Source organism: Nicotiana tabacum, chromosome 6 (genome assembly GCF_000715075.1).
Source record: "Nicotiana tabacum cultivar K326 chromosome 6, ASM71507v2, whole genome shotgun sequence".
Classification (NCBI taxonomy): Eukaryota; Viridiplantae; Streptophyta; class Magnoliopsida; order Solanales; family Solanaceae; genus Nicotiana; species Nicotiana tabacum.
Genome location: NC_134085.1, coordinates 149,049,432 through 149,069,630, shown reverse-complemented (window position 1 = coordinate 149,069,630; position 20,199 = coordinate 149,049,432). Strand labels below are relative to the sequence as shown.

The window sequence follows — 20,199 nt, the reverse complement described above, 5'->3', positions numbered from 1 at the left end:
GGAGCCCGCCCATATAACAGAGGAATACATTTCAGTCTTTACATTTCAAGTTTTGAAGTTGGGAGCCCGCCCATATAACAGAGGAATACATTTCAGTCTTTACATTTCAAGTTTTGAAGTTGGGAGCCCGCCCATATAACAGAGGAATATATTTCAGTCTTTACATTTCAAGTCTGGAAGTTGGGAGCCCGCCCATATAACAGAGGAACACATTTCAGTCTTTACATTTTAAGTCCGGAAGTTGGGAGCCCGCCCATACAACAGAGGAATACATTTCAGTCTTTACATTTCAAGTTTTGAAGTTAGGAGCCCGCCCATATAATAGAGGAATACATTGAAGTTTGAAGTCAGTAAAGCAGAGGGTTACAACAAAAATCCCCAGCAGAAATCAGAAGGAAGACCACAAGTCGAGCCAGAAGTAAAGAAACATAAGAGGAAACACAAGGCAACAAGACAGCGAGGCAACAACAGTCCCATGACCAAGTTTAAGAATAAATCTTTGTAAAGCATAGATTATAGCTTAGTCTAGCTTCTTCATTTTTTTCATGGTGTAATAAGGAGGTCAGTAGGCAGTATCAGCAGCAGCAGCAGCAGTAACAACAAAACCGCAGCTTCATGGTAGTCCCAGCTACCAAAAAATTCTGAACTACACGGGACCTGATTCCCTTATAATCAGGGATATGTAGGTTGTCCAAAACCAGGACTCCGTTGCGCCTTTCCTTTTTTATTTTCTTCCTCTTTTGGATAACGATATGATCAAAAATTAGTCGCATTGTTCACTTTATCTTTGCCCGAAAGCTCTTCGTGTTTTCGAGCAAAGAGGGGCAGTTGTGAACACCTAATTTTTGACAACATTTAATTTTTTATGTAAATATTTTAGGGGGTTTTAACCTACTATTATTTTAGCTTTATTACACTTTTTATTATAGGATAAAAATACCAAAAAAAATTAAAAGGTGAATTATCACTATTAATTTTTTTTTTATATATATAAAAAAACCGAAAATATTATTTAGTTTTTTTTAAAAAAAATAATTTCGGGAATGATTTAAAAAATAAGAAAAGGGAAGTATTGAATAAAAATAAATAATATAAAAGTAAAAATAGGTGGAATTCTCTTTTTTTTTAAAAGTAAAAGAATGTAGAAAATTTAAAAAAATAAAAAGTTTTGTGGAAATTTTAAAAAATTAAAATTAAAAAAAGGTTGGAATTAAAAAATAAATATAAAGGTATCTAAAAATTTAAAAAATTTAAAGTAAATGAAAGTAGCATTTTTAAAATAAAAAGAAAAAAAGTGGTTTTTTTAATGAAAAGTTAAATAAAGTGAGATTCTCTTTTAAAAAAATAAAAAGTGGGATTTTAAATAAGATAAAAGTAATTAAAGTTAGAATTTTAAAAATAAAAGTAAATAAATGTGGGATTTCTTTTTCTAAAAAAATAAAAACAATTTATAAGTGGGATTTCTTTTAATTAAAAAATAAAAAAATAATAAAAAACAAATCTGAAAATTTCAAAAATTTTGCTATAAATAGAAGAGAAAATAAATAAGAGGGTTCAAAAAAGAGAAAAAATAGATAGAGAGAAGAATAAAAGAGGGGGCGGAGAGGCGATATACACTCGATATATACTCTGGATACACTAGATATACAGGGACAGAATTCATTTTGGAGAGGGGTTGAACACTTTTTTGAAAATCTTAAGAGAGTGCTGGAGAGTTTAAAAAGATAAAACAAAAACAAAGTAGTTTACGAGTTTAGTTTTGGGTTTAATACACGCGTGGTTGAGTCTGTTTGTGGTGATGTTGGTTGTTCCGGTTTAGTCTTTTATAAACTTTTGGGGTTGTTCTATGGAGCTTGTTTGGTTTTCTTCAAATTTTCCCGGGCCTCGAATCTGGTTTGAATTGCTACTGTTGGGTTGCTGTTGTCTTGCCGTGTTATTACTGTTGCTGACTGCTCTTTCATCTTCTTGTATTGCCATTTCCAGGTACACAGCTGTAACCTTGGTCATTTGTAAGCCAAAAACATAAGCATGAATATACATGAAGATTTGAAGCTTTAAGTTTAATCTAGCTTTTCTACTGATTTGTATATTAGGATATCTCATTCATTAATATCATGCAAATGCCTGCGGAATGCATAAATTGGACTGTTGAATCTATTTCTACAAACATGTGAATAATGTTAGTAACTAATATTCTCGAATGTTAGTGATTAATGTTAGCCTATGTCGGTTTTTTAAGCATTGACGCATTTCTTCGACAAGTCGTAAAAAGAGTAAAAAAAAATGGCTTTGTATTACACATAGTCAATTCCAATAGTTCAAGTCATCTAATAATGTTAGTTTAAATTAATCAAAGAGTAGTTGGTTTGTTTTGATATTACCGGGTGTCCATCTCGTGTTCTATTCATAATCTCAACTTTAGTGTTATTAACTAATAGAATAAGGAACGAAATAATCTCCCTTTGTACAAGCTCGATTACAATTTCTCATTTGCATTTGTCTTAGACTAATAACTAATAAGTCACGTCCCTTTTTTAAGCATGTAATTAATTTGGAGATTTTCTTTTAGAGACAAACTTAATAAAAATGTAGTCACTTTAGGATTGTCCTTTTAAAATAAATGAGATGAGCCTCGCTGGATAAACACATAAATGGCGGGGCCCTCGTTAAATGTATGTATTAAATACTTAGATTCCGGGACGGGCTGTTTAGCAAATTTCACGACCCTACCCAAAATAATGATACGCTAGTTGTTTTAGGCGCGTATTTAATAATGTTATCTTCTTAAACTCGGGTGCACATTTATGTGACCCAAATCCAAATCTCAACGGAGTCGAAATATGTCGCTAATCACGGGTGCATTGATTGTGATGTGGTTCGAGATGCATGTCCATGATGTTGCAAATTCTTTTAAAAAATAATGAATGAGACGAACCTCGACAAACAAGAATACACAAATTGCGGGGCCCTCAACGGATAGTTATTTCGAATGCTTAGATTTCGAGACAGGCCGCATAGCGAACTTTCCGGATTTTCTCAAAATAACAACGCGTTAGTCTTTAGGCGCGTATTTAATAATGTTATTTTCCTAAACTTGGGTGCACATTTATGTGACCCAAATCCAAATCTCAACGAAGTTGGAACGTATCAAAAATTGCGGGTACATTTATGTGGCGCAATTCGAGATGCATTCTCACGACGTTGTAATTCTTTGAATAAATAATAACAAAGCGGTAAACAGTTAAAATTTGCACGTAGGTTCATAATTGTCTAAAATCAGATAATCAAGCCGAATATGACAGTTGAGCGACCGTGCTAGAACCACGGAACTCGGGAATGCCTAACACCTTCTCCCGGGTTAACAAAATTCCTTATCCGGATTTCTGGTGCACAGACTGTTAAATAGAGTCATTCTTTTCCTCGATTCGGGATTCAACCGGTGACTTGGGACACTATAAATCTCCCAAGTGGCGACTCTGAAATAAATAAATAAATCCCGTTTCAATTGTCCCTTAATTGGAAAAATTCCCTTCTGCGTCCTTTGCGGTGGCGCAGGTGAAAAAGGAGGTGTGACAGGACACACCAACTGTAGGAACCTTAAGAATATCTCCAAGCAACTATACATCGAACACGATATCTACTCCATTCACCAAAGCACAAATGTGGTCGGTCTCAACGGGAAAAAGGCTAGCAAAGAAGTTTTGTACCTCATCCTCATACACTTTAGGTGCATCTATTTGGAACAGATGCACCCATCGTTGAAACTCAACCATTTCAAGAACTTGACATATACCAGCTATCTCAGAGATTGTTGGGTCAAAAGTATGACCTAGCAGAACCTTTTGATGCCTTAGGCATTCTGAAATGGACTGCCTTCACTCCTCAGTCTCTTCACAGAACCATGTTCGTGAATAGTTTCACACTTATGTTTGCTGGACTTCTCACCACTTGATTTCTCTTTTCCCTTAGACTTGATTAACACATCCTCATCAGACATTGATGACTCGCTCACAATATTCTTCAACTTGGAACTAGGGGTTGAAACTCTTTCTTCTGAAGTAGGATTCTTCTTCTTCTTCTGGACCGTCTCACCAAAGAACCAGGCTCCTCTGGTGTTTCCTCTTCCACTTCTACCATAGGGACTGCTTTAACACATAAGGGCACATTATCTTTCACAAACCTCCTCTTTTTCTTCTTACTACTTTTCCCGCTCTTTTGAAGGGCAGAGTCATAGGCCACCTTAGCGTGAAACCTGGTAGTGAGTCGCTTGGTGGAAGACTCAGGAGTGGACACCACCCTCCGCTTGACTATGAACGCATTAAGAGCCAGGTTATCTAAATCCTCCTCATCACTAGATCTCATCTCAGGTGCCTGTATATTCAAAGGCACAACAGCAAATGCAGGAGCAGAATTGTCCTAGGAATGAGAACCCTGATCTGGGTCCTCCGGAGAGGGGTTAGGTTCCTCATGTGAGGGCCCAGTAGTTTCTGCTAGTGCAGTGCCTTCAAAAGTTACAATGGCCCCTTCGTCCCCCATACCCTGTACCTCATTTTTTTTAGAGATGATCTCATGCAGTACACCATCAGCAGATACCACAAAGATGATTGCAACATTTTCTTTCTCAATCAGCACTACTGTCACCACGGAATCTGTAGCAACAATGGCAGAACCCTTTGTGACCTCAGAGTTTTGACCTTGTTCTCCACTTGTTCTTTAATTAGTGGGAACCTCATAATATGGAGAGAACAGATCAACAATTTTAGGGGTTTCTGAAATGGAGAGAGATAGGGAATCTGGGTGAGGTGTGATTTTAGCAGGAAGGGTAAGAGTGGTTAAAGAAGGCTCAGTAGGGGCAGAGGACTACATAGGTTTTTTAGTAACAGGTATGATTAAGGCAGGGAGGTCGGAGTTTGTATCAGCCATTGGAAAGAAGGAGTAGAGGTGTTGTGGGAACTAATAGAGGAGTTACGGTTTGTGGATAACAAAGGAGGATTTTATTAAAAATGGATGATTATGAAGAGAAAGATAAGGACCGGTTCTGAAACGGAGGTTGGACATGGAGAAGTGCAACGTTTTAGAGAGAGATGAAACGATTTGAAGTGAGGTGATGTGACAACAGAGTCTGAAAAGGTGGATGACATGGCAGTTGTGTTTTGTACCTTTTTAAGACATGTATTAAAGAATGCACAAAACTACTAACCTTTGGTACAAGAACCAGGTTCTTGACCTATTATTTGAAAGTATCAATCTCCTTTTATCATTTATGCATTGCATCTACAGCTTTTATACTCATCGTGCATGTTTACCTGCAATGGTATTGAACTGAGTTAGACATGGCCAGAAAACACTTTTAGCCAGTTTTTTCTTGAAGGTGATTTTTCATAGCCAAAAAAATGAGGAATCAGGTTCTCAATTGGGCTTTAAAAGCCCAGCTTCACTCTATTTCTTTCAAAATATTCTCTACTTAATGTCTTGGTAAAGATATCTGCAATTTGGTCTCTGTACTGCAGAACTTCATACATATCAACCATTTCTCCACATTATCCCTCAGAAAGTGATGCCTCACATCAATATGTTTGGTCCTTTTGTGTTGAACTGGATTCTTGGCCATGTTGAGTACACTGGTGTTGTCACATAGAAGGGGCACGCTCTCAGTGAGTACCCCAAAGTCCTCTAGTTGCTTCTTAATCCATAAAAGTTGAGCACATCAGGATGTTGCGGCTACATATTCTGCTTTAGCTGTTGAAAGAGCCACTGAGTTTTGCTTCCTTGTGCCCCAAGAGATGAGACATGAACCTAGGAAGTGAGCCATTCCAGAATTGTTTTTCCTATCCACAAGATAACCTGCATAGTCTGCATCAGCATATCCAATGAGATTAAAACTGTCACCTGAGGGATAATAAAAAATCAGGTCATGTGTTCCTTTAAGATATCTCAAAATTCTTTTGGCATCCTTTAAATGAGATTCCTTGGGATTTGATTGAAACCTTGCGCATAGCCCCATACTGAAGACAATATCAGGTCTACTGGCAGTAAGATAGAGAAGAGACCCAATAATGCCTCTATACATGGTTTGATTCACAGAAGGCCCAGTTTTATCCATGTCCAGTCGAGTGGCTGTAGCAATGGGAGAGTCTATCACCTTTGATGCTTCCATATCAAACCTCTTTAAGAGATCCCTGATGTATTTTTGCTGACAAATCAATGTACCCTTTGTGGACTGCTTTACTTGAAGACCCAAGAAGAAATTCAGTTCCCCCATCATACTTATTTCAAACTCGCTTCCCATGAGTTTTGCAAATTCTTCACACAGAGAATCAGCTGTTGCCCCAAAAATGATATCATCAACATAGACCTGAATAATGAGCAGGTTCCTTCCTTGTTTCTTTAGGAATAGGGTGTTGTCAATTTTCCCTCTTTTAAAGTCATTTTCCAAGAAGAACTTTGACAGCCTTTCATACCAAGCTCGAGGAGCTTGCTTCAACCCATATAATGTTTTGTCCAGTTTAAATACATATTTAGGGTGTTCATGATATTCAAACCATGGAGGTTGCTTCACATAGACTTCTTCTTTAAGAAGTCCATTCAGAAATGCACTTTTGACATCCATTAAGGTGAATTCCATATGAGATGCAAAAACGATTAGAATTCTAATAGCTTCCATGCGAGCGACCGGAGCAAACGTTTTATCATAGTCAATCCATTCCTCCTGATTGTAGACTTGAACCACTAGCCTGGTTTTGTTCCTTGTGGTATTTCAATGTTCATCAAGCTTGTTCCTGAATACCCACCTGGTTCCTATAATGGTTCGATCTAAGGGTTTGGGTACTAGGTGCCAGACATTGTTCCTTTCAAACTAATGTAACTCATCTTGCATGGCTGTAATCCAATCTGCATCTGTCAAGGCTTCCTTTATATTCTTGGGTTCTATTTGGGAGAGAAAGGCTAAGAAGACAAGTGAATTTCTGGCTTTTGACCTGGTTTATACTCCGAAATCTAGAGGGGTAATTATGTTGTCAAGAAGATGTGAGCTTTTGTGTCTCCAGTTAGACGTTTGAGGTTCATTTATAGAGAATGTGGGTACATTTGACTGGTTTTTCTGTGTTCTTCTCTCAAGTGCTAGTAGAGTACCCTGAACTGCATCAACCACTCTTTCTTCAGCTTTAGTGGTTGTAATTGAATTACCCGGTTCCATTGAAAATGGGGCGGCATTGTCTTCACTCAGTTCTTTTACTTAGCTCATCATATATGCCTTTCCATTTGTCATGTCAATGACTTCACCAGGGACTAGTAAGGGTTCTTCATCTTGATCTTCTTCAGCACTCTTCTCACAGGATTGATAAGACTCATAAAAAATAACATGAATACTTTTCTCAACACATTGAGTCCGCTTATTGTATATTTTGTATGCTTTGCTTTGAGAAGAGTAGCCCAGAAATATTCCTTCATCACTCTTGGCATCAAATTTACCAAGCTGATCCTTTCCATTATTGAGAACATAGCATTTGCACCCAAATGTTCTTAAGTGAGTCAGCTTGGGTTTCCTTCCGTTCAGCAACTCATATGGGGTTTTGTTCAGGAGTGATCTGATCATGCACCTGTTCACCAAGTAGCAGGCAGTGTTGACCGCTTCAACCCAAAAGTTCTTTGCAATTCCACTATCGATTAACGTTGTTCTTGCCCTCTCTTCCAGAGTCATGTTCTTCATTTCCACTACTCCATTTTGCTGGGGAGTTCTGGGAGCTGAAAAGTTGTGAGTGATGCCATTTTCATTACAAAACTCATAAAATTTGACATTGTCAAATTCTGTTCCATGATCTGATCTAATGCATGCTACTCTAGATGCCATCTTTACCTTGATTTTCTTCACAAAGGCCACAAACACCTCAAATGTTTCATCTTTAGTTCTAAGAAATAGAGTCCATGTGAACTTGGAGTAGTCATCCACTATCACAAAAATGTATTTTTTTTCTCCCTTGTTTTGCACTCTCATAGGACCACATAGGTCCATATGTAGAAGCTCAAGTGGCTTTGAGGTGCTCACATCCTTTTTAGACTTAAAAGAGGACTTTACATGTTTTCCTCTAGCACAGGCATCACAATCTTTTGCACCTTGAACTTTAACATGGGCAGACCATAGACCAGGTCCTTCTGAATTAGTTTATTCAGAAGAGAAAAGCTTGTGTGCCCCAATCTTCTATGCCACAGTTCAGCATCATCATCAACAGCTTTCAGACAACTCAGATCGCCACTTTGTAAGTACTCGAAATTAGCAACATAGATGTTCTTGTATCTCTTAGCCACAAGTACCACTTCATCAGTTACCAGATCAGTAACTGTACATATCTTGGACAAAATTCCACCTTGTTTCCTTTATCACAAATCTGAGAGATACTCAAGAGACTATACTTAAGGCCATTGGCATAATATACATTTTCAATAGAATGAGTGAGTGACTTCCCGACTTTTCCAACTCCAAGAATGTACCCATTTTTCCCATTGCCAAAGGATACACTCCCTCCTTGCAAGGATTTTAGTGAAAGAAAGTCCATGATGTTCCCAGTCATGTGCTTTGAACACCCACTATCCATGAACCATTGTTGATCGCTTCCTTTTACTGTTCCCTGCACAAGAAGATCAAGAGTTAGTTTTCGGAACCCAAGCAAGTTTGGGTCCCTTGTAGTAGGCAAAAGGATGAATAAGAGCTCTCTTAGTCCATGCAGGTAATGTGCGCGTTTTGTGAGTGAAACCTGGTCCCTCTTTTATAGTCACTTTTTTAGCAAACACTTTGTTTTTCTGAACAGATTGAACCTTGGCCTGACAATTTTCTTTGAAATTCCCATTGTTCCCACAGTGGGTACAAAGCCAGTTATCAGAAACAGTGACGTACTTACTGTGAGGGTTGTAATGAGTTTTCTCCCTTTGGAACCTTATTCCCTACCTGTTTTCACCATTATTAGTGTTCATGGCAGTGATAGCTTCCGAGGACTAGGTCCACTTTAGGGACTTTTCAAGATCATTTTTTACTCTTTCCAGATCAGTTTGGAGGTGCTTGTTTTTCTCAGTTTCAACACACATACTAGTTCTCACAGCTTTCAGCTCATTTTCAAGCCTAATGTGTTCCTCACTGACTATATCATTTCGTTTCAGAATTTCTAGGTTTTGACTTAGTTGTTGGTCTCTCTATTGTTTCCCTTAGGTCTGCAATTGGTGCTAAGAGATCATTTCTTTCTTCTCTGAAGTTTTCAATGGTTTCCTTATGGTCAATAACTACAGCCACTAAGTCATCTCTAGTTTGTTCAACTTCTCCTAGTTCTAAGGTCAAGGAATCCCAATCCTCCACAAGACTATGATAGGCATCGATCAATACACTAGCTAAAGACATGAGTTTCTTAGGAGAGTAGGATTTCAGATTTCTCTGAACATCCCTGAAATTTACCTCTTTGTTGTCATCATCTTCATCATCATCTGATTGGGCCATCAAAGCAAAATTTGAGTCATATTCATTTTCCTCACCTTCAATTGCCATTGTGGAACTGTCACCAGCATCCGTTTCATCTTCAGACTCACTAGAGGAATCCCCCCGTGCTGTAAGAGCATATTTCACCACATTGTCAGCAGATCTCTTTCTTTTGAAGTCCTTGAAAGGAACCGGGTTCCTCTTAGCTACTTTTTCAGGATTGTTCTTGGATAGTTCTTGCTTCAAGAGAGGACAGTCTTTGATGAAGTGTCCAGGCTTTCCACACTTATGATAAAGATCATAGTTTTTTCGTTTGCTAGAGCTGCCCCTTTTAAGCTTTTCTCCATTTCTTCTGACCATCTTCTGAAATCTTTTGGTTAAGTAGGCCATGTCACTGTCTTTCTCACTTGAGTCATTGGTATCAACTTTGAGTACCAGGTTCTTTTCTTTCTTTGGTTCTCTTCTTTCACTGTCTATCTTTCTCTTCATCTCGTAGGTATTCAGATTTCCAACCAACTCTTCTATGGTCAGCTCCTGCAAGTCCTTTGATTTAGTAATAGCATTCACCTTACTTTCCCAAAGGCTAGGCAGAATGCTGAGGATTTTTCTCACTAGCTTGTTCCTAGGAATGGTTTCAGCAAGTGAGTGTAACTCATTTATGATGAAGGTGAATTTTGTGTGCATATCTTGAATAGATTCATCGTCCCTCATCCTGAAGAGTTCATACTCAGTAGTGAGCATATCGATTTTAGATTGTTTTACTTGGGTGGTTCCCTCATGAGTTGTTTGTAAAGCTTCCCATATCTCCGTAGCAGTGTCACAATCGGAGATTCTATTATATTCTTTAGGTCCTATTCCATATACCAGAATCTTGTTGGCATGAAAATGTTTCTCCACATCTTTCTTGTTTGCGTCGGTGTATTCTTTACTGGTTTTTGACATTGAAAATGGAAGTTCTTCCAGTACCTTTGTTGGAACATAAAGACCATCACATATGACATCACATAACTCAGAATCCTCAACCATGATAAAATCATGCATTCTTGCTTTCCACCACCCATAGTATTGTCCATTGAACCTGGGTGGTCGGTATGTAGATTGACCTTCTTCAAAATTTGGTGGAGAAGCCATAAGGATCTTTCCTAGGTGTTAGCCTGATAGGAGGAACTCGCTCTGATACCAATTGTTAGTTTGTATGAGTCCACCAAATAGTAGAGTACCTGGTCCTCTATGAGGTTATGCTGAGAATGCTAATAAAGCTGTAAGTAAATGAGACACAGGATTTTTACGTGGAAAAATCCCAACTCAAGGGGACAAAAACCACGACCTACACCTGTCAACTTCACTAACTTGTAAACACCTATTACAAGTCATTTTGTAATGACTCCATTACAAAGAATTCAACTCAACTAACTTGTGGTACTCTCACAACAAGCCACTTTGTCACTCTCTAGTTACAAAGACTTTAACTAACTTGTGATAATCTCATCACAAGCCACTTTGTCACTCTCTAGTTACAAAAACTTTAACTTATGACTAAACCTAATCACAATATAAACTCAGAGAGTTTACGAATTTTACAAGAGGGTTCCTAATCAACGCTTCTGGTTAAGCAATTTAGGAGATATAATAATAACAATCACAAAGTTACAACTCAACTAGGGACAACAAAATACTAACTTTAGGAACTGGTTCATAGTAGCGTTTACCTTTGTTCTCCAAGCTCGTAAGAATTAATTTCTCTGTTTTGCAAAAGGCTTGAATGAGAAAGGGAAGTGTTCAAGTGATGTATAAACTCATTGTTGATACACCTTGATGACATCACTTGAAATGATGTAAGCATTTTAGTTGGTCAAATACGTGGGCACTAGAAACAGTGCAGTGCATGCAGAAACAGTATAGACAGTCACGTCATTTCCAGTTGTGTCCCATTGACTTCGTACTGCTATGAGGTAACAACACAAGGGTATCAGGTCCTTGTTTGGTTCTTTATCCCCTGAAGCTATAGTAGTTCACATTGAGCTGAAATCCATTAACTTGCAGTGTAGCCCAAGTGTGTCAGGTTCCCAATCTGATTCTTGATAAAGTTTGTTAGATCATCAAAACATAAGTCAAAGACAATGAAAACCTATCAAAATTGTCCCCCGTTCTCGAGTAAAGACCAAGTCAAAAAGGCATGAATCAATGTTTGCTACCATTAATTCTAAAATTAAAGCATGAACAAGGTTAAATAACAGACACCCAATCATAAACAAACTTTAAATTAAATACCCATAAGGTTTACACACTAGGTTTGGGTTACAACCTTAGCAAAAATCTAGCTACTCATAGTAGAAAATAAAGGAACCAAGGAAGAAATACTAATTAAACCCATAATATAAAATTAAAATGATAAACTATGATGTTTTTATCCCAAAATGATCAAAAAATTTCTAAAATGGAAAACTACAACGGCTACAGCTGTTGGAACTTCAAAACTTGACCTAAAAATGTGATTCCCATCTATTTATAGTGGCCCAAAATTTGTTGAAAAAATACCCCTCGGTAGGTTCTACGGCCGCACAATTCCACGTGTGGTCCGCACATACTTGAGTATACAGGAGACTGGATTCTGAAACCACACAATTTGGTCTGCGGCTACAATTCAGCTTCAGCGGCCGTACAATTCATATGCGGTCCGCACTTCAGGTAAGGCTTTAGTTTTGGTCATTTCACACTCTTTGAACTTTTTAAAATTCTTGTCAGTGCGGACCATGTACAGAGGAGAAGCCCAGATGCTCCAGTAAGGAGGTGTGAGCGGTTGGTGATGGAAGGCACGAGAAGAGGTAGAGGGCGACCTAAGAAGTATTGGGGAGAGGTGATCAGACAGGATATGGCGCGGTTTCAGATTTCCGAGGACGTGACACTTGATAGGAAGTTGTGGAGGTCGAGTATTACGGTTGTAGGCTCGGAGGTAGTTGAGTCTTGAGTTACTTTGTACCTTTGTGAGCCTATTCCGGTGGGGTTTTGTCTAAGATAGCTAGGGGCAATGTCGTGTCTTACAATTTTCTATTTTCGACGCAGGATCCATTTACTAGCCATCATTTTTGCTTTGCATTTTTCTTCTGCATCTTATGTTCCTTTTTCCCTATGATCTCCGTGGTGAATCTAATATTCTCTCCTTTTGTCTTTTTATTATCTTGAGCCGAGGGTCTTTTGGAAACAACCTCTCTACCCCTTTGGGATAGGGGTAAGGTCTGTATACACACTACCCTCTCCAGACCCCACTTGTGGGATTTTACTGAGTTGTTGTTGTTGTCAGTGCGGACCATGTTCTGCGGCTGCATAAATAGTGTGCAGTCCGCACTTCTACTTCAAGTACTTCAGAGCTTCTTTATCAGTTCTACGGCCGCAAAGAGAATTCTGCGATCAACACTTGCTTCTGCGGCCGCATAAATTCTTCTGCGGACCGCACTTCTAGTATGTTGCACCGCTTCTTGCCTTGTGAGTCAGAACACTCCCTTTTTAGTCAAATTTCTTCATAAGAGCCCAAATTTCCAGCATCCCTATAATTTGTACACTTTCATTAGTTTTATGAACATAAATCAATACTTTCAGACTAAAATAAAAGTAAAAGGTACTAATAAGTGGTCAAAATCTACACTTATCAAGGGGCAACTTTTAAAAGTTCATTAACGGTAGAGGCTACATTGGACGAATAATATAACGGGCGGCAGAAGTAAATAATATAATATAATATAGTAGAGGGGCTATTTTGGACCTTTTCCCAATAAGATATAATATTTTTAACTTATGAATAGATACATGCATTAAAAAATATCCAAACAATATAAAAAGGTATTATATATAAAAAAGCTATTACATATATGGAGGGGAAAATTACACAAAAATACAGTCCACCCATATACATTATAGAATAATCCAATTACAACTTTGCAAATTTGTAGCCCATTAACAATAGGCCAAAGTTCAATAAATAAGCATTTTTTTATTCTGCAGATCTTCAAGCATGAAAATTCGGTAATTTTTTATTCTTCTTCCCCAAGTTTGTATATATTCCTATTCCAGCTACAAAAAAAATTAAAATTCATATATAATGCAACTTGAAAACCTTAAATTTTCTTCTTTTCCAAGTTCCAAATAGCATAGATAAAAAATAAAAATTGAAAAAATTAGTGCACGTCCATGATTTGGCAAATAAATCAACAAGAAAAGTCGATTTATACATATATTGAATGTATAAAATTTTAATTTTAGATTTTACTGCATATGTGCATTACATGTATAATGATGTATAACTTTGTATAAACTTGTATATACAATCTCTAATAATGTATCTCAGAAAAATAAGACAAAGAAGAAAAAAGAAGAGAGTATCAAACATCCATGGATGCCTATTATGCACGTACAATGTATATACATACTTATACATTAAAAATATAGATAATTTATACAACATTGTACACAGATATACACACTTACACATATTTATACAATATTGTATAAGCGTGTATAAACACTACCTATACAAATTTACACTAAAAAATACCTTCTGTCCATCACCACATTACAGTTTTCGGTGGTTGTTGGTGTTGAATTATTCCGGCGAGGTTTTGACATCAAAATCTAGGCTTCAGCAGTAGAAAAGGATGAAACAAAAACTAAGAGAAATAAGAAAATATGAGACGAGATTGCCGGAAATGCTCTTTTAGGAAAGATCTGATGGTTTTACGCGAGATCTGATAGTTTTTGGACTGATATGCCAAATTTTATTGTGGTTCCTTAACCTCTTTTTGTCAATTAACTCAAAAATCGAAATCTAATTGATACAGAATGCGGGGATGAAAGAGCCATTGTGCACATCTGTATAGAGCACTAAAATTACTAAAATGTTACAGTATTTATTTTTGTTTCTTCACTTGAGTGCTCAAAAGCAATTATCACGAGTGTGTACAAAAAAAAATTCTGTAATTTTAAGGAGAACGAAGAGAGAGGCGAGTGAAGAGAGATTGAGTATGCCGGGAAAGAAGAAAGAAGAAAAGAAAAAAATCCTAGAAGTATGTCTTTAATAATGGGCTAAAGACTGAAAAGTTTTTTTCAAATTATATATAATCTGGCCAAACCGGGTAAAGACTTCAAACATAGACCATTTTTAGTTGGGCTGCTAGACCAAGTGATTAGATTTGTAATTCTTTCTATATGGAGACTTGAAATATTAAGGGTAAAATAGATATTGCCTAGGATGAAAGGAAGAAAATGATAATTATTTAAAGTTGGAGAATAAATTGAATTTTAAGAGTAAACTTGAAAATATAAATGATTTTCACCCTTTCTTTTTTCAACCCAAATTTGCGACAAAAGTAGAAATATCTTTTACAAACTTATTTTTTTGGACTTTTTGGGATACTCCACCTTAAATTTGATCTAGAAAACAAGTCAAAGGAATTGTCGAAGCCAATCGGGAAAGGAATGTGGAGTCTTTGATACCAAAAAGGAACAATGGATCTCAACCTCTAATTCCCCCAAACGATTAACCCCTCCCCTCCTCTTTCATTCCTATCAATCATGGAACTTCCCCAATTCCTCGAAACTGTCTCCGCACTATTCACTACAACTACTTGACATGTCTTCTCAGCCACCACCACAACAACCGCATCAGCATCACCTCCACAAAAAACCCACCTCTTTCCCTGACTTCATCTTCACTGCCTTTTCTCTCTTCATTTTCTTCTCTTCTTCTAACCCCACAACTTCTATTATCCGCAAATTCACCCCACTTATTTCTTTCCCTTTAAACCCCCGTCGATTCGTCAGAAATCCCACTATGTCCAACCCCTCTTCCACCAACCTTCGTAACCCTACCACCCACCCCTTCCCTAACCCACAGTCCCTCTCCGATTGGTTAAGACCGCGTTTGCCTTCCGATTCTTTTTCCTCTTGGGGTGTTAAACCGGGCACTAAGAACGTTAATAACCTCTGGCTCGAGTTATCTGAAGGGGAGACTTTGCTGGCTGATTCCACCCCTCCGGTTCGAACCGTGGAGGTGATGGTTGTTCGGGTTATTGGAAAAGACAATAAAGTCCTTGTTGAATCACACCAAGAATTGTCTAACGGCATCGTTAGGCACCGAGGCCGGCCGTTATCTGAAAAGATGAAGCCTGGTGAGACCGTTGAAGATGCGGTGTTTCGTGCAGTAAAAGAAGAGCTTGGTTCTTCAATTGTTAAGATATTGCCGAATTCGTACTCGAAGAAGGTGGAAGAAAGGGTTTCAGCGTCGTATCCTGGATTGCCTGCTTGTTATGTGTTGCATACAGTGGATGCCGTAGTGGACGGTTTGCCTGAAGAGGAGTTTTGCACGGAAGAGACCGATGAATATGGAGATTCTAGCGGGAGGATGCTCGCAGATGGTGCAGTTTCATGTAAAAAGCATTACTGGAGGTGGGTCGATGCTGATTCGTTGTGATCACTTATGTGGGAGGTGAGTCTGACCTCTTCTCCTTCCAAGATTGAATTTTGATTACCACATGGTTCAATAATAAGGATGGCTTCTCAGGACTTTGGGTTGCTTTTGGTATACTTTATAGGATATTTAGATACAGTTACATAGAAGAATTCTTGGTTTAACTTTCTATATTAATGTTAATATCCATGTCGGTTATTGAGGTTTTAATACTTAATGCGTGTATATCTTTCTAACGGCAAGAGCTCCTTGTATTATCCTGAGAAGAACAGGATATCATTGGAAACTCCAATTGCATTTTACTTTATGGTGCGTCCAAGTGGAAGTAACTTGATGTTTAACAGCTCACAGCCAAGATAAATAGATGTGTGCTTGTTATAGTGGGTGGGTGAGCTTATCTCCTACCCCTTGAGATGATTTGTGTGTCTAATTTTTTGGGTTAGGTACCCATGATCACTTTAGGACTAGAGGTGGACTTGCCACCTATATGCTCTTCTATAGATGTTCCCTGTATGTATATTTTTTTGGGTTGCCAATTTTGGAGTCATTACTAAATTCATGGTAAGTCCAAAATGAGCTTAAGGTATGTCGTAGAGCCAAAGAATATAATGACCTTTTATGTTGAATGTACTTTGTCTTGCAATTGAGGATGGCTTCAGGTAGCTTGGAAGTCTAAACTAGATGTCGCAAAATTTATTGTTAAGGACCTTAATTGCAGGCGATCTATATCAATTTCAATGGCACACTTTCATCTCGATTCAGGAAGTCAAACCAAAAGCAGTACCTGAATCAAACAAGTTTGGGGTCTTGCCCTTATCTATGACCTCTATTGAAATTTTTCTTTACGGGTTTTATATTGCTTCTTCTTTAATTCTGCTATTGTAGCTGCCACAGGAGTTGAAATCTGCAGATGGTTCTTTTAGGTTTTTATTTTTGGGGGGTGTGGAATTATGATTGCATGGTGCAGTGGCGAAGGCACATGTTCCTAAGGGTGGTCAACGACCGACCACCCTTCGTCGAAAAATTGCACTGTGTACATAGGTAAAATATTATATTTTACAAGTATATAACACATATTGAACACCTTTTGCCAGAATTGTTTTTTACTTATTTTAGATTTGAACACCCTTGGAGAAATTTCTAGCTTCGCCACTAGCATGGTGGCCATTGGTCAAGGTCTTATGAACAGTAGGGCTGGTGAAAGAGTGATTTTCTGGTGGGTGCAATGCTGAATCTGTCAGTACTCGGGCAGATTTACGTGGGAAAAGATTATATAGAGAAAATGTTGATAGGGCATGCTCGTATACAAGAGGTTGATAAGGCCTCATCATAATGTGTGAGCCATAGAAAAGAGCTGTTAGGATAACACTCGGCTACTGATTTCATCTCTGCATAGTCTATACGACATATGGTTTCTGGTCTAGTTTTGTGTGTTCAAAGCACATGGAGTGTGTCGCCTGATGATAATGTTTTGCAGCCACTCATTTGGTGCCTATTCTTTATGTTTTTGCTTGTTTAGGGGAGGTATCAGGAATACTGAAGAATTGAGGTCTATGTTCTTTCAGTATCTGGGTTTATTGGTTTTCCAGCCAAACTGACTCATGGTTACTTCTGGGTTCTAATACATTGGGGTGCTAGTGATAAAAATTGAGAAAGATTAAAACTGAGCTTTCAAGGTATAAACAGTTCACATATTTGTCTCAATGTTGAAACTCTGTAGTTTTTTTGAATTCCTTGTGGAAAAAAATATGCTTTGCCCCTTTTGTTGTTTTTGAGCATCAATCATTCTTTTCCAAGGGTAGGAAATTTAGTTTAATCATCCCCTCTACTTCAAAGTTTCTTTCTCTGACATGCACTTCCCCAAACTCCTACTATGTTAAATGGAGTACGTAAGGTACTCAAATATTAAATCTTTTCTTTTGCTCAATAGAACACCACCTTTGGCTTGTAAGTTGCAAGTACGCGTTTAACCATGAGCAAAAAAGAAGTTGCAATCCGTACCTACTTCTTAGAGGAAAATAGGCACCACAAAAGTGGAGGAAAGGCTGGAGTTAGGGAGAAAAGGAATGGGAAATAAACACTCAATTCTTGGGGTGCGACCCTCCTTCAGACCCTTCAATGTTTCATATACCGGGTTGCCCTAGTCTTGTGGCTTAATTAGCATAAAAGTAGATAATGATGCTGATGGTGTACGAAAAAAATTAGTATTAGTTAGGCTTGATAAAATCTTTTGGGTGTGTTGCTCTAACTGACACCAATTCGAGGATTTAGAGTTCTTCAAGGCCTCTCATGGCCTTAAAATGTGGTGATCAATAGGCAACTCATAAGCATTTTCTTAGCTGAAGATGCCTCCCATTTCCTTCTTGTTGTAAATTGGTGCTGTAGAGCAAGTTCTCTTCATTCATGTAGTAAAGTTTCTTTATTCTCTGTTATATAACATGCTGAGGATGGAAACACATACTGGACAAATTGATTAAAGTTCACTTTCTTAGGATCCCTCTAAATGCTTCTCCTGCCCTAGGTTCCCAAAATGTTAGGCTGATTCAGGTTAACATCTTTGGGCATCTTTCCGATCTTTTCATCTGTGAATCTCTTCTTTTTCCCCTAAGGACTTTGGTAAAGTGAAGGATGAGTTATCATGGGCTGTTAAACTAGGCCCTGATTGTTAAGGTGGCCTTCTCTTCTCATCTTTTTGCGCTTGCTTTTTCTTCTGCATATGTGACCCCTTAACTCCTCACTCTCGTTCTTGCTTACCCAGTCAAGGCATCTTTGATGTTTAACATTTGCGTAAATTTTTGTAAAAGTATCTGCCGCTGGTCATGATAGAAGTGGTTAGAAGGCTTACCATTTCTGGGTCGTGATTCAACTGTTGTAATGCTAGGGAAGTGACAGACAAGATGTCTTGCAGCTATTTGCAAGAGGCACATATTGTGATTACCATTTTATGTTTACAGGGTATTAACAACTAAACAAATACACATTACCTGGTGGAAATCGTCGACTGTTACCTGATTGTTGTTCTATATATCAGCATAGGGATGACAAGCGGGGCAGGTTTTCTCTTAAACCGCAAAATTGTAACCCGCCCTGCCCTGCCTTAGTGTTTTTTTTTTTCCTTTTTCTTTTGTTAGTTTTAATTATTTTTAATCTTGGCTGGAATTTTTTTTACACTTTACTATATGTACTCGTGTTTTTTTAAAAAGTTCTAAAGACCTGCCTGGACGATAATTTGGCCTCATCAAGGAGCTTATCCCCGTGCTATCTGTTAAGAAAACTAAAGAAAAAATTGATATACGCATACACGTATCATGATAGCACTTAAATTGTTATTGCCTTTGAATAAAGTGCTCTTTCAATAAAACATAGAACAATACATGAAATTTTGGCCTATGGTTTGATAACGCCGATAAAAACATGATCATTCGTCATGTTGATAAAGTTAGTTGGCACCTGCTCAGAAGATCTTCCAACCTCAAAGGATTCTGGCAATGCTAGTTAATGTAGAAATTAAATCTTGCACATATGGAAAAAAAAAGTTAGTTAACAAAAATCTTTGATATCATAATACCTCTTTTTTTTTTTTTTTTTTAACTTTTTATATTTGATAAAAGTATATATTTTACGTGGAATCAATTTCATATTTAGAAAGTTAGAAAATTGAGTTTTCTTCTTTGATGAAGTTTTTAAACCCACACCGCACCCGCATAAATTTTAATTTTTTTCCTTTTACCCCGCCTCGCAACCGCATATGTTTAAACCCGCCACGCCCAGAATGTGTCTAAACCCACACCGCACTCGCATAAATTTTAATTTTTTTTCCTTTTGCCCCGCCCCGCAATCGCATATGTTTAAACCCGCCACGCCCCGAATGTGTCTAAACCAACATTGCTCCGCACTCGCACCACCCCATTACCATCCTATAATAATCAGCATCTTATCATTAATCTCTTCAGCAATAGTATCGTGCGCGAGTTTACGTTTTTATTGTGTCTGGGTCATGAAAGTGCAGTTTCAAGTATAGGTGTTAAACGGGCCGGGTTGTTCCGGTTCCGGACCGGCCCAGACCGGTTAAACCCGGAACCGGCCCGGACCGGTTAAAGGGGGCTAGGCTGGGCTGGGTAGTAGGGGTAGAGGGGGTTGGTCCGTTTAGAATTTTAAAACGGGTAACTGGACCGGTTGAACCCGGTCCAATGAACGTTACCCTTACCGGGTTAACCGGCCCGGTACAACGGCTAGAATTTTTTTTTGTTTTTTTTTTTAATTTTCGAAATAGGTGGGC

General features: G+C 38.0%; 1 protein-coding gene across 1 annotated transcript; it reads left to right on the top strand.

Annotated features, from left to right (window-relative positions):
- Window positions 1-14,887: 14,887 nt before the first annotated feature.
- On the top strand, window positions 14,888-16,186 carry LOC107802109 (uncharacterized). The gene has a single exon (XM_016625552.2). It carries the CDS (start codon window positions 15,084-15,086, stop codon window positions 15,921-15,923), a length of 840 nt encoding a protein of 279 aa, XP_016481038.1. The 5' UTR covers window positions 14,888-15,083; the 3' UTR covers window positions 15,924-16,186.
- The last annotated feature ends 4,013 nt before the right edge of the window (window positions 16,187-20,199 follow it).

Coding starts and splice junctions, on each gene's coding strand:
- LOC107802109 (XM_016625552.2), top strand. CDS start 15,084: ATGTCTTCTCAGCCACCACCACAACAACCGCATCAGCATCACCTCCAC.